Source organism: Dipodomys merriami, unplaced genomic scaffold (assembly GCF_024711535.1).
Source record: "Dipodomys merriami isolate MVZ:Mamm:240054 unplaced genomic scaffold, mDipMer1.0.p SCAF_28, whole genome shotgun sequence".
Lineage (NCBI taxonomy): Eukaryota > Metazoa > Chordata > Mammalia > Rodentia > Heteromyidae > Dipodomys > Dipodomys merriami.
Genome location: NW_027204270.1, coordinates 13,086,944 through 13,113,429, shown reverse-complemented (window position 1 = coordinate 13,113,429; position 26,486 = coordinate 13,086,944). Strand labels below are relative to the sequence as shown.

Genomic DNA, 26,486 nt, shown 5'->3' with positions numbered 1-26,486 from the left:
TCTAGCATGGCTTTTTCTGTTCAAGGCTAGTGCTCTACCATTTGAGCCATATCTCCACTTTGGCTATTTGCTGTCCAATTGAAGATAATCTCTCAGATTTGTCTGCCAAAGCTGACTTCAAACTTCAATCCTCAGATATCAGTCTCCTGAGCCATTAGTGCCTGGCCTGATTTTTCCTTCCTTCCTTCCTTCCTTCTCTCCTTCCTTCCTTCCTTCCTTCCCTTCCTTTCCTTTTTTTAAAATACATTTTTTATTGCAAAAATACTGTATAGAGGGGTTACAGTTACATGAGCAAGGTAATAAGTACATTTCCTATCAAGCATTGTTGCCTCCTCCTTTGTTTTTCCACTACCATCCCTTCCCTCCTACCCCCTTTCCTTTCTCTCCTCTCTCTCCCTCCCTCTCCCTCTCTCTCTGTTAGTCCTGAGGCTTGAACTCAGTACCCGAGTGCTGTCCCTTAGGTTTTTTGCTCAGGGATAGAGCTCTACCACTTGAGCCACTCTCCACTTCTTGCCTTCTTGTGGGTTCACTGGAGATAGGAGTCTCATGGACTTACCTGCCTGAGCTGGCTTCAAACCATGACCCTCAGATCTGTCTCGTGAGTAGCTAGGATTACAGGTGTAAGCCACTGGCACTTAGCCTGATTTTTTAAAGCAAGGCCTATGTGTGGAATTACTTCATTAATGTCCTTTTTTTTCTTTTTCTTTTTGTCAGTCATGGGGCTTGAACTGGGCTGGGTGCTATCCCTGAGCTCTTCTGCTCAAGGCCAACACTCTACCACTCTGAGCCATAGCACCACTTCCAGTTTTCTGGTGATTAGTTGGAGATAAGAGTCTCAGACTTTCCTGCCGGACCTGGCTTTGAACCTTGATCCTTAGGTCTCAACTTCCTGAGTAGTTAGGATTGCAGGTGTGAACCGCCAGCACCCAGCTCATTAATGCCTTTCATAGCCATAGATGGATAATAGATAGAAAGATAGATAGATAGAATTAATTCATGCTGGTTCCAGTAACTTGATTGCAGGTGTATGCCACACACTTGGATTGAGAACAAGAACTTCAGTCTGTGGTTACTGCCAAACCTTTCAACCAGATGCTCAGTCTGTAGTAGGTGCTCAGGAAATATTTGTTGAATGAATAACAGCTCCTATTTCCAGAATAGCAAATGCTGGAGCAAGCATTTTACTCACATGCTTTCATTAAACCTTCGTCCTAAGCCTATAAGGGCAGATGTCATTACCCCTGTTTTACTGATGAAAAATATGCTGTTCAGAGAGGTGATCCAAGTCCCAAAGTCACACAACTAATAAATGGCAGAGCTGAGACTCAACCCAGACACATCTGATGCCACAGCTGAGCTATCAATTACTTCACAATTCTGCCTCCCAAGTCACTAGCACACCACTGCCTCAATACTCTTCTGAGTCTAATAAGATGACCTGCTTTGCTTCCACCAAAGATTATTATAGATGTGAAAGCATGACATGCCCAGACAATCTGAGCTATAGAAATGAGGAGCTGATCTGAATGACCAGGCTTCCTGAAGCAAGTCAGAACCCACAGCTTTTTCATGTAATCACACCTCTTCTTTCAAACCAGAGCTCTGTTAAGTACAAAGTGCTACTGCTGTTGTCATGGTGTTGTACTAGGCTTACCTGGTAAACATGGAGTTAGGTCAGTCATTCCATCACTCAACATGAGCTTTAGAGTCAGACAATCTGGGTTCAAATCCTGTCTCCATGATGTTTAGCTGTAGCCAGCCACTGGTGGTTCACATTTGTAATCCTAGCTATTCAAGAGGCTGAGATCTGAGGACTGAGGTTCAAAGCAACCCCAGGCAGCAAAAAGGCTGCTAGAGTACCAGCCTTGAGCAAAAAAAAAAAAAAAAAAGCTAAAGGACAGCACCCAGGACTGGGCGTGTGTGCGTGCATGCACGCGCGCACGTGCGCGCGCGCGCGCGCACACACACACACACACACACACACACAATTAGCTGTGTCACCTTGGGCAAGACACTCAAGTCTCTCTGAGTCTGTTTCCTCAGCTGTAAAGTGGAAGACAGAAAACTGAATATGCAAAGATACATACAGCTTACATAAAGTGTCTAGACTTTAATATCTCTAAACACCAGCACTGCTATGATGCTTTGAATCTGAGATGTCCCCCAGAGGCTTGGTGGCTTTGGTTGTCACTGGTGAACCTTGGGGAAGTGACTGGATCCCAAGGGCTCAGTGATCAGTCCATTGATGGAATCATAATTGGGTGGTAGTGTTGGGAGTTGTAGAAATAGGAAGTGGGGCCTGGTTACTGGAAGGTCACGGGATATGACTTTGAAGGGTAGACCTTGTGTGCAGCCTCTTCTGCCCTGTCTCTGCATCTGGCTGAGATGGTAGAAGCAGCCCTGCCTGGATGCTCTTCTTAACCATGGCCTATAGTAGTAATGGAGCCAGCCCACTCTGGACAGAATCCTGAAACTCTGAGAACAAAGTCCTGCTCCCTGGAAGCTATTTGCCTCCATATTGTGTCAAGTGATGAGAGCTTTTGCAAATGTATCCTGTCAGTTGTTTTTATGTGGATTGGTGTTCTGCCTCCCACCCCCACTCCCAATGGGACTGTGTAGTAGCTTGCTGTTTTACCCCATCACAGTGTAGTATCATGAGCAGTTTCCATGCCAGAAAAATCCTACACTTTGCATGATGGCTGAGAGCTCGAGCTTTGCCAGTGGACTGCTTGGATTCTATCTGTCTGTCTGTCTGTCTGTCTGTCTGTCTGTCTGTCTGTCTGTCTATCTATCTATCTATCTATCTATCCATCTATCTATCTATCTATCATTATTATAAAGGTGATGTACAGCTGGGCACTGGTGGCTCATACCTGTAATCCTAGCTACTCAGGAGGCTGAGCTCTAAGAATCCCAGTTCAAAGCCAGGCTGGGCAGAAAAAAATCTGTGAGACTCTTATCTCCAATAAACCACCAGAAAATCGGAAGTAGCTCTGTGGCTCAAGTAGAGCGCTCACCTTAAGCTGAAGAACTCAGGTACAGTGCCTACCGAGTTCAAGCCCCATGACTGACAAAAAAAAAAAAAAAAAAAAAAAGGTGATGTACAGAGGCATTAGTTTCATGTCAGGTAATGAGTAAATTCCTTTTTGGACAATGTCACCTCTTCCTTCACTCTCTCCCAGTGGAATCAAACTTGACATTTTCTTTCACTTGCTGTGTGAGCTTAGGCAACTGATTGAACTCTCTGTGCCACAACTTTCTCATCTGCAATCCTGCAATGTTGATAAAGTGACACTGGGGCGGGGGGTGGGGGGCAAGGATAAAGAAACTGCAAGCTCAATGTTTACTCAGGCCTTCCATTCATTCAGAAAGGACATGAACAGAATGCTCTAACTGGAAAGGCAAAAAAGCCTTCAGCTGCCAAAACAGATTGGTTTATGGAAGGACCCAAATCAATATGATCAGAGAGGCTTAGATGAATCAGTGTTAGTAATAAATATTAAAATAAGATGTATATGTATGGTATTTAGAACAGAGACTGTGAAAAATACTGTGTATAATTTATGAGGCTACACTGACTTCCATGGTAAGGTTGTATGAAACTCTGATCGGTCCTCTTCAGAGGCTATCTGGGCTGTTTCCAAACTGTTCTAAACACTATGGTGAGCATCTTCCAAGGGTAAGAGTTCTCTGAGGGATACAGGCACATGTATGTTAGCCCTCCCAGAAGCTGGAGTTTGCTGTGATTGGTTGAGAAACACAGTTCAAGGCAGCTGGGTTGGCCAGCCAGAATGCACACTTCCTTACTTGTGAAATGGAAGCTCTCCACAGGGCTGTTTTGGAGCTCAGCTGTACAAATCCCATCAGTAAGTCCCAGGAGGAAGGACAGATCTAAATTCCCACCTTGGCCTTGGTCTTTTGAATGAGAGTAAATTATTTCCCTTGTGTTTTACTCACCGATGCAATCAGTGGAGGCTGCTGGTCCCCTCTGCTTCCCGAGGAGCAAGGGGTGCTCCAGTCAGTCTCAGGTGAGCCCATGTTTGTGCTCTTAGGAACCCAAGTGACCATCTCAAGACTCAGGGGAAAAGCTGGTACCCAACTAGAGCCAAAGGGCTTCAGTGAGGATAGGCCAGGAAAAAGCAGGTGATCTGGAGAAGAATATGAGAAGGCAGTTCCATTCAGGTCTGTCCTTACACTCTCAGTAGGAAGATCATCATCATCCCACTCCAACCCGACAACCTCAACTCCTTCCATTCACCACCACACTGGACTCTACAGCATGGGCCTGAACCTCAAGGCTTGATCTTTGCTCAGCTCTTGCTCCAGCAAAACCACTCTACTCCATCCAGTTTTGTGACCTTGTTTTCTGAGCCTGTTTTCTCTTCCTTAAAGAGGATCCTGGCACAACATAGGCAGATGACCCAACAAAGGACACTAGCCAGTGGCCAGATGAATTGGGATTGGAACTCCAATCTCCAGACCTTTGGCTTGCCTCCATGTGAGAGATTCTGTCTCACCTGTCTCTGTACCAGATAGCCGTGTTGGGAATTTATCTGATGGCAGGCTAGACTGTGGGCTACAGAGCTGTGTCCTCTTTCATCTCGGTTCTCACTTGCCCATTCCAGGGCATGCCAGGCTGTAGTTCTTCTCTAACAGGGACACAATGAGGAGTGAAAAGGGGAACCACAGAGTTGGTCTCAATTCATGGAGTCGTTGGACTGTCTCAGTTTGTGGTCCAGGAAATCTGGAAGCTTGCAGAATAGAAAGATGGAATATTCTTGGAGTCCCATGGAGCCAGCATCTAACTGTACCTATTTCCTGGCTAACGCATTCAAGCCTCTAATATTATTGATTTAGGTCCTGCCTGTATCTTCTTCCACAAACCAATGTGTTTTGGCAGCTGAAGGCTTTTCTGCTATTCCAATTAGAGCATTCTGTTCATGTCCTCTCTCAAGAAATGGTAGGCCTGAGTTAACATTGAGCTCATGAAGTTTCTCATCCTTGGCAACTCAGTGTTACTTTATCAACATGCTGGAATAGAGGTGCGGGGTGAAAACCAAGTATATTGGTAAGCGTAGATAGATGAGCCAGGTATGGTGGTGCACACCTACAATTCCAACACTCAGGAGACTGAGGCAGGAGGATCATGAATTTGAGGCCAGTCCGGACTACACAGAGAGACTCTGTCTCTAAAACATGAACAAAAAACAAAAGCATTACTTTACCTCCTGCTTGCCTGGCTCTGAATGCTTGTTTATCCTTCAAGCCTTAGCACAAACCTGAACGCAATCAGAGGCTTTGAGGAATTCAGTAACTTGCCCAAGCTAGTAAGTGACCAAGCTAGAATTTCAACCCCAGTCTGAAAAAACAGGAAGCCTTGCTACTTTTCTAAATTGTATCTCTGCTGGGTATGAATCTGTTTCCAAGAAGCTTTTCACCCAGATAGATGAACAACTTCACTTGAGAGACCCAAGACACAGCACTGATGGATGCTCTGGGTGGGAGCAAAAGCTGAAGGAAGAAGATTACGTTGCAATGAGAATTAAAACAGAAAGAAGGGTAAGGCTTGCTTGCCTTCAAGGCTTGGAAGATGAGGGCAACTTGTACCGTGTGTGACCAGCTCTGGATGTCTTAAAGCAAGGATTTTTTTTCTTTTAAGAAGACACTGGGAGATTTTTTGGAGGTTTGTGAACAGGAGAAAGTGACAGTGATTGAGGACAGGGAATGTCTTTGTTGGGGTGGGTGTTGAATAAAAGGGTGATCCCAGGGCAGGGGGTCCTGTGGCCCACCACAACAGAGTGGGCCCCTACTTCCTGAGTGTTTTCAAATGTGCTAGAAGACTAACTGCCTCATTATTGCTGAGGGTTAAGCTGGAAGAGCCACACGGTAGGGCAATCTGCAACCATCTGCAAATATTTATGAAGGGCGTATAAGAGCACATAAAATGCTTACACTAAAGAACAGAATACCAAGACCGAAGGTGTGGCTCAGGTGGTAGAGGACCAACATCGGAGCATGAAGTCCCACTTTCAAGCCCCAGGACTACTGGCACACAAAAAGAAAAAAAAGTGGGATACAAAATACAAATGTCGGGCTGGGAAGGTGGCTCAGTGGTAGAGCACTTGCCTTGCATGCATGAGGCCCTGGGTTCGATTCCTCAGCACTACATAAGCAAAAAGAAAAAAGCCAGAAGTGGTGCTGTGGCTCAAGTGGTAGAGCGCTAGCCTTGAGCTGAAGAGCTGAGGGACAGCGCCCAGGCCCAGAGTTCAGGCCCCACAACCGGACCCAAAAATAAAAAAACAAAATACAAATGTCACTATGAATAAGGACACTATTGAATAAGGACAGTTCTGTTAGCCATGGAAGAAACTTGGGGAAATAAGTTCAATAAAATACTAAGCGCAGTGGTTGTGTTCCGCTTATGTAAGAGACAAGTGTGGTTCTTTTTTCTTCTTTAAGCATTGTCCTAATTTTTTCTAAATGACCCACATCTTACGTTTTCCTCCTCCCCCCAATCTTGTCCGTTCTGACGGTTCTTCAGCCTTACCTCTAAGGCAAGGGAAGTTAAGAGCCATCAATGAGCAAAAGGATGCAATCCACCCAGCACCGTGGGCCTTTGGGTGTCTTCGGTCGCCAGGTGCCACCTCGGAGCCGCGGCAGAGCAGCTTCGGGCCGGGGGAGGGGGGAGGCGGACCTACCGCGATGCCCGCCGGCCGGCCCGGCCCGCCGCGCCCGCGCCTGCGCCCGCGCCCTCGCGGCTCTGCAGGCTCCGCGCCCGCCCGCGGAGCTCAGCACCCGCGCCCGCCCAACCTGCGGACGTGGAGCCGGGCCGCGCCGACGCACACGCCACCCGCGGCCTCGCGCGCACCGAGACCCCGCCCCGTGACGCAACGCCAGGGGCGGGACCACGGAGGCCCCCATCCTTCCTTCCTCTGATTGGCCGCAGCTCTGTCACCACGTCGCGGGAAGCTGGCTGGGTGTGAGTGTGTGTGTGTATGTGTGTGTGTGTGTGTGTACGCGCGCGCGCGTGTGTCGGGGGGGGAGGGTTGCTTTGTCATTCGTACCCTCGTCTCGCGCTGACGCGACTGGCCTGGCCGAACGCTCCGGCGCCCGCCGAAGAGACCCCGGCGCTGCTCCCGGGACGCACCCTTACATAATGACGCGGCTGACTGAAGCACATGTCAGCGCAGAAACCCCAGTTGCGGCAAACCTCGGCCTCCCGGTTCATACACGCTGGACGGGAGCCGACAGTGCCACACGGCCCGGTGCGGACCCGTATGGATGATCACACAATGAGAATCAATCTAATAGTCATGAGGCGCACCTTCGCAACAAGGCATAATATAAGATGTTATATTTATAGGGCCTATTTATAAGCCTCCATTTAAATCTTTTCTGATAGGCCCAACCACGCGTTCAGACACCATTATGATTGGCGCATGCTTCCGTCCTTCAAAGAGGCGGGCTCAAAAGTCCGTTTTGCCTCAGCGGGCCCTGGGATTGGCCGGCAGCGGCAGAGCGGCGCCTTTGATTGGCCCCGAGGGCCGTCCGTCGGGACGGCGGAGGTGGGGCAGGCGGCTGGCTGGTGCGGGGCGGGCGGGCCCCGGAATTGTCATTTCTTTGTTTCCGAAGGCGGAGGAGGCTCTGAACCCCCCCTCCCCGCGCCACCCCCTCCCCCCCGGGTGCTGGCTCCATGTCTGTGTGACCGGCCCCAGGGGTAGAGTCCAGGCCCGACGCGGGGCGGGCCGGCGGCGGCGGCGGCGGCGGCGGCAGCGGCGGCTGAGGTGAGAGGCGGCGGTGCGGGCACCGGCCCCGCAGCGGGAGGATGAAGCGGCGGAACGCCGACTGCAGTAAGCTCCGCCGCCCCCTAAAGCGGAACCGGATCACCGAGGGCATCTACGGCAGGTGAGCGGCGGCGCCCCTCCGCCGGCCGCGGGCCCGCAGCCCCTGGCCGGCCCCGGAGGGGCCCTGCTCCGTTATGTAACCCCGACTAGGCCGCACGCCCGCGCCGGGGGCTCTCGGGAGGCGCGTGGCCCCGGAGTCGCCGGCCGGCCCATCGCGGGGTCCGCCCCGGGGCGCGGGGCGTGGCGGGCGCCGAGGGCGCGGAGGGTGCGGGCTCGGGAGCTGCGACGCCGCCGTTGGCAGCACCCGGCCCGTCGGGGGGAGGGGTGGCGAGCCCTCTTCCCTTCCCGGCGCCCTCTGGAGCCTCAGCCTCGGCCCCAGACGGACCTCCGCCGGCCCCTTCGGGCCTGGGAGTTTGCCGGCCCGAGCCCGAGGTGCGCGGACCGTGCACGGGGGAGAGGGGGAGGGGACCTGACAAAGTTGGGAGCTGACAGTGACTCCCTCGGCCCCTGGCGGGGAGGGGGCGGGGGGGGGTAGAAGAGGGGCTCCCGACAAACTGGGTCGGGCCCACGCGATTCCCTCCTCCTCCTCCTCCTCCTCCTCCCACTTCCCTTAGGGGATCTTAAATCTGCCTTGGAGGCCCAAGCTGATATCCCCAAATCATGCCCCGTGGCCCTGCTCCAGATGCGGAGGCCGCTATCCGCTTCTTGGCAAACACCGTTTGGACAATTGCGGGCAGATAGTTTTCTCTGAACCTCTTAAAAGCCACCCCGTACCCCCACCCGTAAAGGAAAGCAGTGTCCCTTTAAATAGAAATTGAATCCAGTCCTGGAGAGAAGGACAACAGGTTCACTGGGCAACTCTATGACTCCCTTAGCGTCCCCAAGCCTGATTTGTGTACGACTGTTATTTTGAGTTTCTTGGAATGTTCCTGCTACTCATTTTGGTGAAGAAACGATTTCAGGGGCGAAATAATTAGTTTACAAAGGAGAATCCCCAGCATGTGGATATAGACTTACTTGAGTGCTCAGGAGCTTTACACTTTAGTCCTTCTGGCTGTGCGACTTCCAAAAATATGGGAGAGAGCTGATGACAGCCAGGCTGTCTTAGCTACACCTTGCACATGCTGTTGTTTACACATGTGGAAGGACTGTTTTCCATGGGGAGCTGACCGATAGAAAGATGAGTTTCTTCAAGCTTAGAAGCATTGAGAAGTTGAAATAACAAGTTCGTGGATATAGCCTTAGGTGGTGAGCCATATATTATAGGAGTCATTCATTCACTTAACCAATACAGTGTGCCAAGCAGGCTTCTAGCCATGCAGATCAAAAATGCACACTGAATCCATCAAACCTGCCCATTTGAACAAAACAAAGCATTTTTTTCCCCTACAGATTTAAAAAGCTGAGGGAAAATTGCCTTCAAATTTACACATTCTATACAGTCTTGAATAAAGGAAGGTATTATGTATTTTTTACCCCTTTAGCCATTGAAAAAGATTTGAAGAACTAATCTTGAGTTGTAACACAGGAATAGAAAAAGTATATTAGGAGTTGGTAGACATAAGACAACAGTGGCATTTGAATGACTTTATTTACAGTAGCATAGATGATATACCTCCATTTATAGCGAGAAGATTGAGAGTCCCATATTGTTTGCACATTTTTGGTTGTATTTTAGCTTTTCATATTTAAACAAACTCAGTTTACTACCTGCCCCATAGTAGCCACCCAACTGATGTGAATTAATATAAACTGTGTAATGAAGATCTGTTTTACTGATGGCTTTTGGAATTGGAATTTTCTTACCCTGGATGCTAATAATAAATACACTAACCTATTAAGAGTTTCATCTGCAAAAATGTTAAGAACCAGCAGTTTCTTCCCTCAAATTTGTTGGCTGCCCTCTGGGCATTTTAAGTTAAATGTTAATAAAAGAAGCTATATTTCTACCTGTCTTCTCTGGGTAGAGCATCATATATCAGATGAGCATTGCAGTCATGAATCTGTTTCTTAGCTTGTGTTATAAGAGTGTTGGACTGAAGAACAAGATCATATATATTTTTTTCTCATTTGGTTTTAAAGAGAATTGGAAACTTTCCAATTATTTCTAAAGCAAACAGAATGAGCTACTTATAAATTAGGACGTTTGAGGATTCATGCATATCAAATATCTGTTCATCAAGTTTAAACCTATACTAAATTGCTCTTCACGCTATGTACAGCCTATTTTGTTTCTCAACATCTGGCCAATTTAGTCTCATTAAACAACTTTTTTCCCCTTTTTTTCTGAGGCTGTGTTGACAGTTTTGACAACCATTGCCTACTGTTTCATGGCCTAACCTTTCATGGCCTGCCTCTGTTCATGTTCTCTAGCTGTACAACTTTCTGAGTCTTAGCACAGGAAGGAAGTAGCTGTAGTGAAGAGGTCACTGGACTACAGCCTTTGGGAGACCCAGGTTCATACTCAAAGTGCCAGCTCTGCCACTTTGAACAGTCAGAACATCTACTGCTTTGAGCCCTAGTGTTCCATCTGTTAAGTGAATTTTGAAGACTTAAGCAGATTTGTGCAGTTTGTGAAACTCTTTGTAAGTTCTGCTGTGCTGTACAAGTATTTAACATGTTGCTACACAATTTAACATGTATAGCTTATTTAAGAAGGCAGGAAAGGGGCTGGGAAGTTGGCTCAGTGGTGGAGCGCTTGCCTTGCATGCATGAGGCCCTGGGATCGATTCCTCAGCACCACATAAGCAGAAAAAGCCGGAAGTGGTGCTGTGGCTCAAGTGGTAGAGTGCTAGCCTTGAGCTGAAGAGCTGAGGGACAGTGCCCAGGCCCAGAGTTCAGGCCCACGACCGGACCCCTTGCGCCCCCCCCCCAAAAAAAAAAAAAAGAAAAGAAAAGAAAAAAAAAGAAGGCAGGAAAGATCAAGATTTGGTGCGACTATATTGAAAAATTGAGTAGTCAAAATAAGGAGTCAGTTGCTGTTTATAGTCTTAAAAAATTTCCTGTTGAGTTGGAAGAGTGGCTCAAGTGGTAGAGTGTTTGTCTAGCAAGCATAGGGACCAGAGTTCAAGACCTATTACTGCCTAAAACTTAAGATTCCTGTTGCTGAGAGGTTTTTCATCATGGCCTTCGGTCCAGCAAGCAAATAGTATCATTGATGATTATTATCATAGCTGTATTGGAATTCTGTTCCAGAGGCAAGATGTAAGGAAAATCTTAGACATATCAGTATTATCTGCATATAAATGTCCACATTTGAAAATTCAAGTATATTATGGGAAATGTTACTCTAGTCAAGTTATTAATCAAGAAAAAGACAAAAGAAAAGGAATCATGATCTTTTTTTTTTTTTTTTTTCTTGGTCATGGGGCTTGAACTCTGGGCTTGGGTGCTGTCCCTCAGCTCTTCAGCTCAAGATAAGCAGTCTACAGCTTGAGCCACAGTGCCATTTCTGGTTTTCTAGTGGTTCTTATTGGAGATAAGAGTCTCGTGGACTTTCCCTCCCGGGCTGGCTTTGAACCTCGATCCTCAGATCTCAGCCTCCTGAGTAGGTGGGATTACAGGCGTGAGCCACCGGTGCCTGGCTCATTTTCTTTTTTGTATTACTGAAGGCTGAAAGTCAGTATAGTTTTTAAAAAGTCTGAGGTGAGGGGCTGGGAAGGTGGCTCAGTGGTAGAGCGCTTGCCTTGCATGCATGAGGCCCTGGGTTTGATTCCCCAGCACCACATAAGCAAAAAGAAAAAAAAAATCCGGAAGTGGTGCTGTGGCTCAAGTGGTAGAGCACTAGCCTTGAGCTGAAGAGCTGAGGGACAGTGCCCAGGCCCAGAGTTCAGGCCCCATGACCGGACCCCAAAAAAACCCAAAAACCAAAAGTCTGAGGTGACATAGAGCCTGGCACAATAAGCAGTCAGTGTTCAATAAATGTTAAGGGAGCAAATTAAATGAGTAAAAGTTAATCCATTCCAGTTAGTAGAGACATATTTATAGGATGGTGGAGGATACAGGGCAAGCCATGGTTCCTGTCTTCACTGAGTTAAAAATCTAGTAGATCGGGGCTGGGAAGGTGGCTCAGTGGTAGAGTGCTTGCCTTGCATTCATGAGGCCCTGGGTTCAATTCCTCAGCACCACATAAGCAAAAAGAAAAAAAGCTGGAAGTGGTGCTGTGGCTCAAGTGGTAGAGTGCTAGCCTTGAGCTGAAGAGCTGAGGGACAGTACCCAGGCCCAGAGTTCAGGCCCCACGACCGGACCCAAAAAAAAAAAAAAAAAAAATCTAGTAGATCATTGTAATACCCTGTTCAATTTGTAGAGTGGCTTAGCAGTTCCGTTTATTTTTACTAGTCAAGTAAAAATATTTCTATTGGATCAAATTTTAGTTTTCTATTTTAATGGTTCACCTGACACATTAACAGCTATATTTTGTCTTGTGCTATTTTATGAAGTAGACAGTTGCAACTAAGTAAGGAAGTGCTTTGTAACTCAAATTTTCAAACTTGAAAATTATGAAAACAAGTTAGTAATGATGAGAGCTCTCCTTAACTATTACCCTTTGAGGTCCTCAGATTTCCTGGCAGTGATTTTATCCCTAAGACCACCATCACACACATGCACCAGAGCTCCCCCTGTAACTTCCTTTTTTTTTTTTTTTTAACCAGTCCTTAGGGCTTGGGACACTGTCCTTGAGTCTGTTCTTAAGGCTAGAGCTCTACCACTTGAGACACAGCGCCACTTCCAGCTTTTTATCAGTTTATTGGAGATTAGAGTCATGGATTTTTCTTCCCCAGGCTGGCTTGGAACTGTGATCCTCAGATTTCAGTCTCCTGAGTTAGCAGTTAGAATTACAAGTGTGAGCCACTGGTGCTCAGTTCCTTTGTAACTTCTTATTGTAGGCAGGGTTCTCCAGATGAGATGGGATTGAGGTCTAGCTTAGTGTTCTAGCCTTTGGGGCTTCTGTGGTGGTTTTCCGTCTCTTAACCCTGTGATAGATAGACTCCTCACTCCTTCTTACGAATTGTTGACCTTATAATAGGAAGATGAGGTGATAAAGATAGAAGATGGAGCCAGAAACATTTATAGTAAAGTATATTTAAGCTGGGCATGGGAGGTCCATGCCTGTACTCCTAGCTACTCAGGAGGCTAAGATGTGAGGAGGATCACAGTTCCAAGCCAGTCTGGGCAGAAAAGTGGTTAATCTCCAATTAACCACTAGAAAACCAGAAGTGGAGCTGTGGCTCAAACTGGTAGAATGCTAACCTTGAGCAAAAAAGCTCAGGGACAGCACCTAGACCCTAAGTTCAGGCCCCATGACTGACAAGTGTATTAAAAGTTTCTACAGTTGAAATTGTTACTCAAGTACACCATTGTGAATTTATGACTACTTCTTATGTTATATTCTGTTTATAGTTTTGCCTAAAATTTAATTCATTTCTGTACTTGGCAGTTGCATTTTTGTAGCTTACTGACTTAAAACTAGGTGCAAGGACTCAGGTCTGCCATGGTATATACATGATCCCTTTTTCTCATCTTTTATTTGAAGAAAAGTTCTCTGGTCTTTGGGGCGCTTGGAAAGTGGCTTTTAAAACAATCACATTTTGCATCCTTCCCATCTCAGTTTCCTTTTTCAGACCCTTGTCTAAGTAGTCTTGTCTCCAGAGATTTCCCTTGATGCTGTTCCTGCCTCCTTAATGATGTTTTCTAAGCCCGATTTTAGACTCCTCTGGGCTATGCTTATTAAAGTCACTGGTGGCTTGCTGCTTTGATTGTACATGCATTCTGCAACTGGAATTCCAGATACCAGTGTTGCAATCTCAGGGCCTGACAGCATTGCAGTAATCTTGGTAGCTTTTAACTTCAACCATCCTGGACCTGACGTGAAACAGAAGGAGTGTTAGGGAAGGAGTAAGTATAATGGAGAAATTGAAATGTTTAACACAAAATACATTTAAACAATGTCATAATGGAATGGTTGGCCTAAATTTTTGTCATTGTATATTCTTCTAAAAAAAAAAAGTACTTTCTTCCAACTTTCCTATGATTTTTCTTGTCTGGGCAGTTTTGGCATTATTAAGTGTTTTGAAAATTCCTGTAAATGGTTGCTGTTGGCCTGAGGAGAGAATGTAATCCATTTCAGATTCCTATTCTATTAATGATATTCCCTTCATTTTCATCCTGATTCCTCATGGCATTTCTTGAACCTCTGTAGACTTTTAGAGATTGACTTTTTAACTATAGGCTTAATAGTTTATTGTTTTCACTTTCTTACTGTTTATGTGCCTGTGTACCATGTGCCTAATCCATGTTCTGTGAACACATTTCTAAAGGCTTCTTCCTTGACCATTTCTCCCAGATTGCTTCACAGATTGTTAACCCTTTGGGATTTTAGAAGTGTTTAGTTTTGTCCTTTTCCATGCTGTTACCACTTCATAGAGTCTGAAGGGTCAGGTAGGAATTTTACAACCATAATTAAGTAAAATTTTGTAACTGAGTCATTCTTCTTCATGAAATTTAGTGTATTCTTCAAAAATACTGATTACTTTATTCTCTAGGCTTAGTTAATTTGGGTGTCTTGGAGTCTTTTCAAGAATTAGGTCCAGAAGAAAAAGTTGGCTGCCCAGCAAGTTGCATAAATAAAATAATACATACCAACATTAGAAACACAGATCTTTTTTTTTTTCTTCAGTACTGGAGATTGAATCCTGGGCCAAGCACTCGTAACACTACACTTGAGCCACATCCTCCCCTAGGAATGCATCCTTTTCTTCTTTTTTTTAATATTGTGCAAATTTGGGGGGCGGTAATCTTATTTTTTAAAGAAAGTGAACTAAGCAACTCAAGGGTGGTGATGGGAGGGAGGGAATGAGAGAGAAAGAAGAAACAGCTGATACTAAGCAAAAGAAGAGAAATGTACATTTCACCTGATTTGTAAAAAATTAGTTTTACTGTTAAAGATCATGAGTTCATAAGCAATGTAGATTAAAATAATAATGAGTATCATTGTGAAGATTAAAAGGTGTTTGTGACTTAAAAAAATAAAAGATTTTTAAAATTAGCATATATTAGTTGTGTAAGGGAAGTTTCATTGTGACATTTCCATACATACATACAGTATATCCTGTCCTCACTACCTTATCCCTCACCTTTTTTTTTGTCAGTCAGGGGGCTTGAACTCTGGGCCTGGGCTCTGTCCCTCAGCTCTTCAGCTCAAGGTGAGTGCTCTACCACTTGAGCCACAGACCTACCTCTAGTTTTGGTTTGTTTTTGTTTTGGTCGGTGTGGGGTTTGAACTCTGGGCCTGAGCTCTGTCCTTCAGCTCTACAGCTCAAGGCTAGTGCTCTACCACTTAAGCTACATCGCCACTTTCGGTTTTCTAGTGGTTTATTGGAGATAACAGTTTCAAGGAGGGGCTGGGAAGGTGGCTCAGTGGTAGAGCGCTTGCCTTGCATGCATGAGGCCCTGGGTTCAATTCCCCAGCACCACATAAGCAAAAAGAAAAAAAGCCGGAAGTGGTGCTGTGGCTCAAGTGGTAGAGTGGTAGCCTTGAGCTGAAAAGCTGAGGGACAGTGCCCAGGCCCAGAGTTCAGGCCCCACAACCGGACCCCCCCCCCAAAAAAAAAAAAAAGAGTTTTAAGGACTTTCCTGCCTGGGCTGGCTTTGAACTGAGATCCTCAGATCTAAGCCTCCTGAGTAACTAGGATTACAGGTGTGAGCCACCGGTGCCTAGCTTGGAATGGTTTTTATTGGACATAAGAGTCTTCACAGACTTTATTGCCAGGCTGGCTTTGAACCTCGATCCTCAGATCTCAGCCTCCTGTAGCTAGGATTATAGTCTCGAGCCACTGGTGCTCAGCTTCCTTCACCTTCTTAAGACAATTTAATATAGGTTTCACTGTTTTTCTGTTTGTTTTTTGTTTTGGTCAATTGTGGGGCTTGAACTCTGGGTCTGGGGGCTGTCCCTCAGCTCAAGGCTAATGCTCTACCACTTGAGCCACAGTGCCACTTCCGGTTTTCTGGTGGTTTATTGGAGATGAGTCTCATGGACTTCCCTGCCCAGGTTGGCTTTTAACTGTGATCCTCTGATCTCAGCCTCCTAAGTAGCTAGGATTACAAGCATGAGCCACGGTGCCTGGCAATGTTCTATTTTACTGGCATATAAAGTACTTCAACCATATTCATCCTCATTTACCCTTTCCATTCTTCCTCTCCTGCTGATTCCTGCCCCCTAGCAGACCTCATTGTCATTTTTTTAGTGTATATTAATTATACCAAGGGATTCCATCATGGCTATTTTGCATACACACATAATCAGAATAACTCTTTCTAGCTGGGCACTATTGGCTCACGCCTATAATCCTAGGTACTCAGGAGGCTGAGATCTGAGGATCACTGCTCAAAGCCAGCCTGGATGGACAAATCAGGGGCTCTTAACTGGCTATAATTCCAGTTAACCAGCAAAAAACTAGAAGTAGAGGCATGACTCATGGTACAGTGTCATTGTGAGTAGAAAAGCCGAGCAAGCAAGCAAGACTTTTGAGTTCAAGCCTCAGTCCTGAGCAAAAGAGTTATGTCCTTTATTACTCTCTTTCCCTATCCAGGAAGCATGTATCTTTTGCTAAAACCTTTTCCATTGTGGATTTCTTCAAATACTTGAGTGACAATTTCCTTACAATCTCTCACTTTTAGGCACATGTGTTTTAGCAATGGAAATTAAAAAAAACAAAACTAATAAACTGTTAGATAATGTTCTTTGAGGCTTTATATCCTCAGATTGATAGTTTGGTCTCAGCTTGTCAGACTTCCCTGGTACTTATCATTTGGACCTTTGGAAGCCCTTTGTTGGCTTCATTCCCTTGCATTTTTACTTTGCTGCCCTTCGGGACTGTGCTCACATTGAGTCATAGCACTGTAACATCAGAGGTAATTTCCCTCTCATCTAGCTCCTCTGTTGCTGTTCTTTTTTTAGAAGCTTTGCATTTAGTGGATTGGAATGATGTAGCCAGTCCACTTTAGATATATCCATCTGTGGTACTGATGCATTTGAGCTATTTGTAATTGCAGAACTGAAGAGGTGGCTGGAAATAATTTTGCTGTTTTTAAATTATATTATTATTTAGTTCATGGTCAAAACATCTTTAAAAATCAAAATGGCTCACCACTAAAGTCAATACTTTTTCTTGTAGTAAGGACACTTGAAAACCAGAGAGAATGTCAAGTTCATGGTTAGAACAAGAATTCCTGTCTCTTATGAAAGAAAGACTGAAGCTTGAGTCTTTTTCAAGTGTAGTGAATTGTTTTCTCATTTTCTTTCCTAAGCTTGATGAGATATTGATTGTAGTCCACTACGTTTGTGACTTAGTTGAAAAAAAATGAGTTTTGAGTTGGTCATCATGGGATCAGGCTTCTAATTTCAGCTACTCAGAGGATCAGAGCTTGAGGCTAGCCAGGGCAAAAATATTTGAGACTCCATCTCTACCAAAGCTGTGTAAAATAGTGTGTGCCCATTATCCCAGCTACACACAGGAAGCATACACAAGAAGGATCTTTGAGGTCCAGGCTGGCTTGAACATAAATTTGAAAGCCTATTTGAAAAACACCTAAAGCCAAAAGGGCTGGGTGTATGGCTCAAGTGGTACAGTGACTGCTTAGTAAGTAAGCATGAGACCCTGAGTTCAAACCACAGTACAACCTAAACATTTTCTTTATGCAGTTTTGTAGTGTGTTTATAAATGAACTTTACAAATTGGAACTTCTGTTTGTTTTTGGTGGTGGTACTGAGGTTTGAACTCAGGGTCTCATGCTTGCTAAGTAGGCACTCTTTTACTACTGAACTATATCTCCAGCCCACATATTGGAAATTTACAAACTAACATATTGGGGATTTATTCTGTCATAAAACACACCTATTCGGGCTGGGAAGGTGGCTCAGTGGTAGAGCTCTTGCCTTGCATGTATGAGGCCCTGGGTTCGATTCCTCAGCACCACATAAGCAAGAAGAAAAAAGCCGGAAGTGGGGATGTGGCTCAAGTGGTAGAGCGCTAGCCTTGAGCTGAAGAGCTGAGGGACAGTGCCCAGGCCCAGAGTTCAGGCCCCACGATCGGACCCAAAAACAAACAAACAAAAAACACACCTATTCATATTTTAAATTTTTAGTTCTCTTAGAGAATGAAAGAACTGTATAATCATGTAACATACATATATATGAATATGTATATGAGTGTATGTATATATATATATATATATATAAGTATATATATTATACACACATGCACATGAGTATGAGGGAGAAAATATTTATTGCGCATCCAACATGATGAGAAGGGCAAGTGTGGTAGATAAGCATGGACTTTGAAGTCATCTGGATGGAGATTTGAATGTCTGAGATGAGTTGTGACATTGTCACCTATTTTAACTTTTCTCAACTGAATAGTGAAGGTAGTGCATATTATGTAGGGTAATTAAAAGATGTGACAATCCCTACTACTCCTTACTTCCACTTTCTTTCCTTCTAGCTACCAGTGAATAAAATGTTATGGAAAATTCTGGAAATAAACCATGTTATTCATAAAATAACTTATTCTTATAGTTCTGTTTATTATTGTTGTTATGTTTTACTATTATTATTTTTATTATTTATTGTTAATATTTCACTATGTCTAGTAGGTAGATTAGCTTTTATCAGAAGTATATATGTTTAGGAAAAAACATAGTTTACGTAGGATTCAGCCCCACTCAAGGTTTTAGCCTTCCACTGAGTCTTGAAAAGTACTGCCTGATGAACAAGAGTTGCTCAAAAAGACATTTGCTGTTGTTAGTACTTTGTATAGTTATTATCTTTTTAATCTTCATTATTTTATTTGGTCTTTGTAAAGGCATATTTTTTATTTTCTTTGGTGAAGAAACTGAGGTTTCTTATTTATTTATTTATTGGTCATGAGGCTTGAACTCTGGGCCTGGGCACTGTCCCTCAGCACTTCAGTTCTAGGCAGTTGCTCTACCACTTGAGCCACAGTGCTACTTCTGGTTTTCTAGTGGTTTATTGGAGTCTCACAGACTTTCTTGCTAGGGCTAGGTTTGAGTGATCCTCAGATCTCAGCCTCCTGAGTAGCTAGGATTACAGGCATGGGCCACCAGCACCCAGATTGGCTTTTTGTTTTTTGTTTTTTGGGTTTTTTTGGTCGGGTCGTGGGGCCTGAACTCTGGGCCTGGGTGCTGTCCCTCAGCTCTTCAGCTCAAGGCTAGTGCTCTACCATTTGAGCCACAACGCCACTTCTGGCTTTTTCCTTTTTGCTTATGTGGTGCTGAGGAATCGAACCCAAGGCCTTGGGCATGCAAGGCAAGCGCTCTACCACTTAGCCATCTTCCCAGCCCCTGGCTTTTTGTTTCTTGTAGTTGTCACTTCATCTTGGTGTAAAGGGTGCTTATGTGGAATAATTTATACAGCCCTCTCAGACTCTCTACAGCTGTCGTAATCAGGTAAAACAGTAGGTATCAGGAATGTCATGGTCAGGGCCATTAATCTTTTCTCCTTCTCAAACTAAGAATCTCTCCTATGTTAAATCTGAGAAAAAAATCAAAATAGACATGACAACTTAATGTAAAAGATAATTTTGGGCCAGGATTGATTCTATCGATGGATCAATTGATCTATAGCCATAAAAGACATTAGTGAAGTGATTGAAATTTGAGCAATAGTACTATTAAAAGTACTAATAATAGTACTATTTTAATGTTAATGTTTTGATTTTGATAATTATGCAGTGGTTCTATAAAAATATTCTCCTTTGGGAGAGATTTAAAGACAAAGAGGTATTATGTCTACAACTTATCTTCAAATGGATCAGGAATATGTATATATTCAGAGAGAGTTTTAACAGAATTTTATTTTTTTGCTATCAGTACTGAGGCTTGAACTCAGCGCCTCAAGCTCTTGTTTGGCTTTTTTGGCTCACAGTTGGCACTCTGCCCTTTGAGCTATGCCTCCATGTCCAGCTTTTTGCTGGCTAATTGGAGATAAGAGTCTTACATTTGGCTACCTATACTGGCTTTGAACTTCAGTCCTCCAGATCTCAGTCTCCTGGTAGCTAGATTTATTGTGAGCCACTGCTGCCCATTCTTAACAGAAATTTGGTAAAATTTTATGATTTGTAGAATCAGAATAAGAGATATAAGAGCATTTTTGTACTTCTGCAATTTTTCTTTTTCTTTTTGGTCAGTTGTGGGGCTTGAACTCTGGGCTTGGGTGCTGTCCCTGCGCTCTTTAGCTCAAGGCGAGTGCTCTACCGCTTGAGCCACAGCGCCACTTCTGGTTTTCTAGTGGTTTATTGGAGATAAGAGTCTTACAGACTTTCCTGCCCAGGCTGGCTTTGAACCTCTATCCTCAGATCTCAGCCTCGTGAGTAGCTAGGATTACAGGTGTGAGCCACTGGCGCCCTGCTGCAATTTCCCTTTGTCTAAAATTGTCTTAAAACAAAAAGTTAAGAAGTAGCGTGCTTATTAAACAATAAAGCAATATGACAGTGTATAAAAAGAATGTAAAAGGGCTGGTGTTCAAGTGGTAGAACAACTACCTAGCTAATGTGAGACCCTGAGTTCAAACCCGAATACTGCCAAAAAAGAAAGAATAGAAAATAATTAAAAGCCCTTAGTAGTTCTGCCCCAAGATAATTGCTTTTATGTAATTTAGAAATATGGTTTCTCTTTTTTCTGTATAAACAAATGTGTGGGGCTGGGGAGGTGGCTTAGTGTTTGCCTTGCATGCATGAGGCCCTGGGTTCGATTCCTCAGCACCACATAAGCAAAAAGGAAAAAAGCCAGAAGTGGCGCTGTGGCTCAAGTGGTAGAGGGCTAGCCTTGAGCTGAAGAGCTGAGGGACAGCGCCCAGGCCCAGAGTTCAGGCCCCATGACCAGACCCAAAAAATAAAACAAAACAAAACAAAAAAGTGTGTATTTCTTCCTTAACAAACATGGAATTCTACTTTATTCATCATTTCTTTACCCGGAGACTCACAGAAATCACTATAGGAGCAGGACAAGATGTGTGCAGAAGGACAGTGTTCTCTGCTATTTCCTAACTACCCTTTCAACAGTGCCCTATGACCTGTTAGATCTCTGTTCCTCAGCTTGCTGTCTTGTAAAATAACAATGACAGCCCTGCCTACTTCACCCTTAGGAAGACAAAATGAGGTCATTAATAGGAAGTTTTTTGAAAAATTGTAAATAAGTGTGATATAAATATTAAGGCATGATTAAGCAAATTAGTGCTATTGATAGAAATATTTGATTTACTTATAGATGGATTTCTAATGCTGATATAAGGTTAACATAACTTTTTTATAAACCATGCATTGTTTTCTCTTTGATTCTTTTTTTTTTTTCTGCTTATGTGGTGCTGAGGAATCGAACCCAGGGCCTCATGCATGCAAGGCAAGCACTCTACCACTGAGCCACCTTCCCAGCCCCTCTTTGATTCTTTAATTCTCACTATTCCAAACCCTATGGACTGTTAAGTGTTTCGAAGCAGAAAATTTAAAATTCTAGGCATTCTAACTTGCATTAGTTTATAATACTTGTCTTTAGTGTTTCTGTTGTTCGATATAAGTCCTTTATACAAATATTCTACATAAATTCTTGTGGGGGTGTGGGGTGGGGGTGGGGGTACCAGGGGTTGAACCCTGGACCTCATGCATGGTAAGCAGTATACAACATTCTTAAAAGATCTTTTTAATGATTTCCAGTCTTAAGTATTTTTTCCTTTTAAATTAAGTGTATTTCACAGTTAAATTTGTGATTGCAATAGCTATACACACACACACACACACACATATAGTAAGTCTGGTTTTGTAGGTGTGTGTGTGTGTATGTGTAATTGACTCCCTTTGCAGTCCATGGGAGGCCTAGAATAAAATAGAGAAATGTGGAACAGCTCAGATCTTGACAGCCTAACCCTCTTTCTAGATTTTCACACAGGTTGTATTTGGAGAATGCAGTAGTGGTTCTAGTCTGTGTCTGAGCTTGCCCACTAGTTATTGTCCAGCATTTCTCAATTTTTGTTTTTCATTTCAGAATTTCTTAAAAATAATTGAGACACTCAAAGAGCTTTGGTTTATATAGGTCATCTCTATCAATATTTACCATGCCAGAGAAAAGCAAAGATCTAAAATACGAGTTAAATTTTTTTGTATATCTTTATTGCCTGGCTTAGTAGAAGACACTTTGAGAACCATTGCTGTAGTCAGCTGGGGTCAGGTGGGCACCCAGAGCTAGCTTGGTTTGATTTATTTGTTCCTAGTAAAGAACAGAACAGATTGGGAGCAGGTGTACAGTAATCCTCAGGTCGAAGCTGTATTTCAGCAAAGCCCTCTTCATTGCTGTATTTGTTGCTTTGTCTACATACCTTTCCCAGTCACCTGTGCATACCTCTCCTTCTGTGTTCATTAGAAAACTGTTCCTACTAGGCTTAAACATTAAAGCCCTGAATTACAGGTCATTTGATCAACAAATAATTGTGGGTGGGGAAAGTTTGATTTCTTGTGGTGTAGGAAGTTAATCACTGTGCTGGGCACTGATAAAGTAGGGATCATGGAAAACTCATATGTTTGTGTAGACTTTACATCTAAACAGCTAATTTAAAATTTTTTCAGTTAAAATAGCAATGGAATGTTCTATATGTTCTTACCTGAGCATATAGTGGCCTTCTGCGTTTACCTTAGGGTCAGGATTGCTTTTTTGAGGGAGTAATGCAATGCTTGTGTTCAGAAGGACGAGTGAGCAGTGGAAGTGCTTCATTGAACTTACGTAGAGATCTTCTCTATGACTCAAAGAATTGTAGAAAAATGGAAAAGCTAATCTTGAATAGTATGAATGTTCCTAGTGGAGAAGGCAGGCAATGATAGTTTGGTGTTAGTACGGATTATCTTAGTTTTCTTCCTGAGACATCATGGACTATAGTGGAGATTACACAACAGTGTGTTGCTTTAGTCCATTTTCTTTGCTTAACTGAATACTTAAGACTGAGTAACTCACAAAGAAATTTAGTTTTTGTGGTTCTGGAGACTGAGAGGACCTAGAACATGGTACCAGCAACTGTTTAACATCTGGTGGGGCCCTTCCTGAGGAGCTATAATATGGTGGAAGGCATTGTATGTCAAGTGACATTTTAATGTATGCCTAAAGGGGACAGGAATCTGGCTAAAAGGGTCTAGAGTGGGGTCTAAAAACCTCCTACATGATGCTGATGGTTCATGAACCATAATTTGAGTAGCATGATTGTAATTACAAATGGTCAGTGTGAGACTTCAGTAGGAATATAAAGTAAATAAGGGGCTGGACAAATATTCTAGAGATGCTGTCCTGGAGGAAGAGATTCTGGATAACTCAGAAGACAGAGTGGCTTAGTGTAGGAAGTACTGTGCTACAGACTGAATGTCTATATTACAAGTTGCATTACCAAGTGGACAGGAAAGCTAGGACTGAGATAGATGAATACTAGCACAGATAGACAGATGCTTGTACTTCGAGTGAAATATTCCACAGACTCATTTCTGTGGTATGGATCAAGTGAACTAAATAGCCATTAGTTTGCCTCGGGAAAAGGTTAGGTTTTAAGGTTTGATGTGTATCCCATGGTCATTATGTGGACTTCTGGAAATGATGTAGGTGACAAGCAGTAGTGATACTGAAGAGAAGGTGCACTTTACTTGGAAGAATGTTCAGTACTGTCCTTATTAATCATAGATGACTAATCTGTAGGTGGGTAGAGTCCTGCTAAATGGATTCAAGTAGAAAATGGTTGTAAATGGAATGGAAAAAAAACTTATAGTTAATATTCACTGTGAAAGACTTGCCACTGTTGAGCCTAACAGTTGCATATTTCATTGGCACATAGACTGTTAGCTTACAAGGCTCAAAAGATGTTATTGGTCTGTCCTTATATAATTTTGGAATTATCTCTTTTTGGAGTTATGCATTAAACTGTTCAAGATACTTAATAATTATCAAATTTATTTGGATCCAAGAATAAAAAAATCATATCAAGTTAGCCATAAGTCATATATAATAAATGACATATGTAAAAGCATTTTATATTTACTCATATTTTCTTCATGGTTGGAAAAAGAAAACATTTGAGTGCCCTACTGGTCTAAATCCTCTTTTGGAATATCATCTTTTATAATCTGGCAAAATTTCGGAACCTTCAGAATCTGAGGGATTCGTCTGGACTGCTATACTGATGACCAGTCATTTTAGACTACTTGTCTTTTAACTTTTGTACAGAAAACTGCAGAAGCATAAGAGGCATGATTTACTGAAATAGAGGGCTAAGTGAAAACTGAATCAGACAGCTTTCTTAATCTTTATAAGATTCTGTAAGACAAATTCAATAGAATTTGAAATTTATTTCTAGAGAAAATTAGCTCTGTTAGATTTCTCTCTTGATTTTAAAGTAGGCCCACTTGATTGGGAGCCTGAGGAAAGCTTAGGGAATGGTCAAGTTTCCTTAGATAGCTCTACTTCTAAAATAAAACTCAGTAATAATTGGGTCTCAGGAACACCAAAGTTATGAATGTAGTTGCTTTTCCAGCCATAGTCACTAACAAAGATAGAAGTTTTTATATTTTATATTGGGTTTCGGTGATTATTAAAAAGTATTCAACAGTCCAGGCACCAGTGGCCTGGACTGTAATCCTAGCTATACTCAGAGGCTGAGATCTGAGGATCACCGTTCAAAGCCAGCCCTGGCAGAAAGTCTGTGAAACGCTTTAACTCCAGTTAACCACCAGAAAACCAGAAGTGGCGTTGTGGCTCAAATGGTAGAGCGCTCACCTTGAGCAAAAGGTCTTAGAGACAGTACCCAGGCCCAGAGTTCAAGCCCCACAACCAACAATAACAACAAAAAAAGTATTCAACAGGAGACTGTTCTTTGGATAATGCTATCTAAATATTTGAAATAGAATGAGACTGGGATGCTGACATGCTCTAGGGCATTATGGGTAGAGAGAAGTCAGTAGTACTGGAATAGTACTTTCTATCTGGGAACCATAATGACTAGGCACTAGACATGCTGAGGTATCATCATGTCTCAGCAACATTCCAGAGATGGCTCTATAGGAAAAATAATCAGGAAAAAAGATACATTCCCATGCCTCTTTCCCTTCCATTTCTGAAGTTAGAACCCAGGGCCTCTGAACCACACTTTGTTTTCATACAATTTTCCCCACCTCCCCATTTTCCTACCCCCTCCCCTACTGGGGCTTGAACTGAACCTTGCACTCTTGCTTAGCTAATTTTCTGCCATTTGAGCCAGATTTCCAGTTCTGGCTTTTTACTGATTGGTTGAAGAAAAGACCTTGAGCATATGTCTGCTTGAGCTGGCTTGGAACTGAGCTTTTAGGATTATAAATATAAACCATTGGGGGTGGGGTGGGGTGGGGTGGGGGGGGGTCGTATCTAGATTTTTTTCCTACTTTTTTGAAGCAAGGTCTTACAATGTCCAGGCCAGGCTGACCTTGAACTCTTTATAGCCTAGATTGGTCTCCAGCTAGAGAGCCTTCTGCTCTAGTCTCCTGAGTGCTGAGATCACCAGTATGCACCACTGGGTCTGGCTGTATATGCCAGGTTTTAAGTACCTTAAAAACATAGCCAAGAGCCAAGCACAGTGGCTCATGTCTAGAATCTTAGCTACTCAGGAGGCTGAGATCAAAGGATCGAGATTTGAAACCAAGCCAGTCAGAAAATTCTGTGAGACTCTCATCTCTAATTAACCTTCAAAGAAAGAAAGACAGAAGGGGTGGGAGGGAAGGAGAAAGGAAGGAAGGAAGGAAGCAAGGAAGGAAAGGAAGGAAGCAAGGACCAAAATGGAACTGTGGTTCAAGTGGTAGAGTGCTAGCCTTGAACAAAAAAAGATAAGGAAACATTGCCCAGGCTCTGATTTTAAGCCCAGGATCAGTAAGTGCGTAACACATGCACACACAAAATAAATAAATTTTAGCCGGGGGCTGGGAAGGTGGCTCAGTGGTAGAGTGCTTGCCTTGTATGCATGAGGCCCTCAGCACCACATAAGCAGAAAAAGCTGGAAGTAGTGCTGTGGCTCAATTGGTAGAGTGCTAGCCTTGAGCTGAAGAGTTGAGGGACAGTGCCCAGTCCAGAGTTCACGACTGACCAAAAAAAAAAAAAAAAAAAAAAAAAGCCGGCACTGGTGGCTCACGCCTGTAATCCTAGTTACCAAGGAGGCTGAGATCTGAGGATTGCCCTTCAAAGCCAGCCTGGGTAGGAAAGTTTGTGAGACTTTTATCTCCAATAAACCACCAGAAAACCAGAAGTGACGCTGTGGCTCAAGTGGTAGAGCGCTTGCCTTGAGCTGAAGAGCTGAGGGACAGCACCCAGGCCCAGAGTTCAAGCCCCATGACCGACAAAAGAAAAAAAAAATCTTCAACATTTGGGAACAGTACTGAACACCAAGGAAATTCCTCTTAGATTTATAGTCAAGATATTTGCGAATCTAGTGTCAACCTGTGTTTATGACCCTAAATCCTGTATAACTCAGTTCTTTCTAATAAAATTCCCATGCTCCCCAGTGGGTCCATTGTGGACCTAATGAAAATGAGAACTCTGTCTCAAATGACCAACAGGACTCTAGTGAAATGAAATCAG

The 26,486-nt window shown here is 43.6% G+C and overlaps 2 protein-coding genes across 3 annotated transcripts in view; one reads left to right on the top strand and one right to left on the bottom strand.

The window, feature by feature from the left end:
- The window catches only part of LOC138838286 (RH-like protein), a 33,422-nt gene extending 29,386 nt beyond the window's left edge, over positions 1–4,036 (bottom strand). The window contains exon 1 of the mRNA XM_070037607.1: positions 3,958–4,036. The gene's annotated coding sequence lies outside the window, so the exon portion shown is untranslated. The remainder of the gene's footprint in view (positions 1–3,957) is intronic.
- Positions 4,037–7,585: 3,549 nt separating this feature from the next.
- Positions 7,586–26,486, top strand: part of Maco1 (macoilin 1) — a 75,763-nt gene continuing 56,862 nt past the window's right edge. The window contains exon 1 of one of the 2 annotated variants that reach the window (XM_070037604.1): positions 7,586–7,905. In XM_070037604.1, the coding sequence (XP_069893705.1) occupies positions 7,826–7,905 (80 nt within the window). In that variant the 5' untranslated portion in view covers positions 7,586–7,825. The remainder of the gene's footprint in view (positions 7,906–26,486) is intronic. The other variant, XM_070037605.1, reaches the window with a different exon arrangement.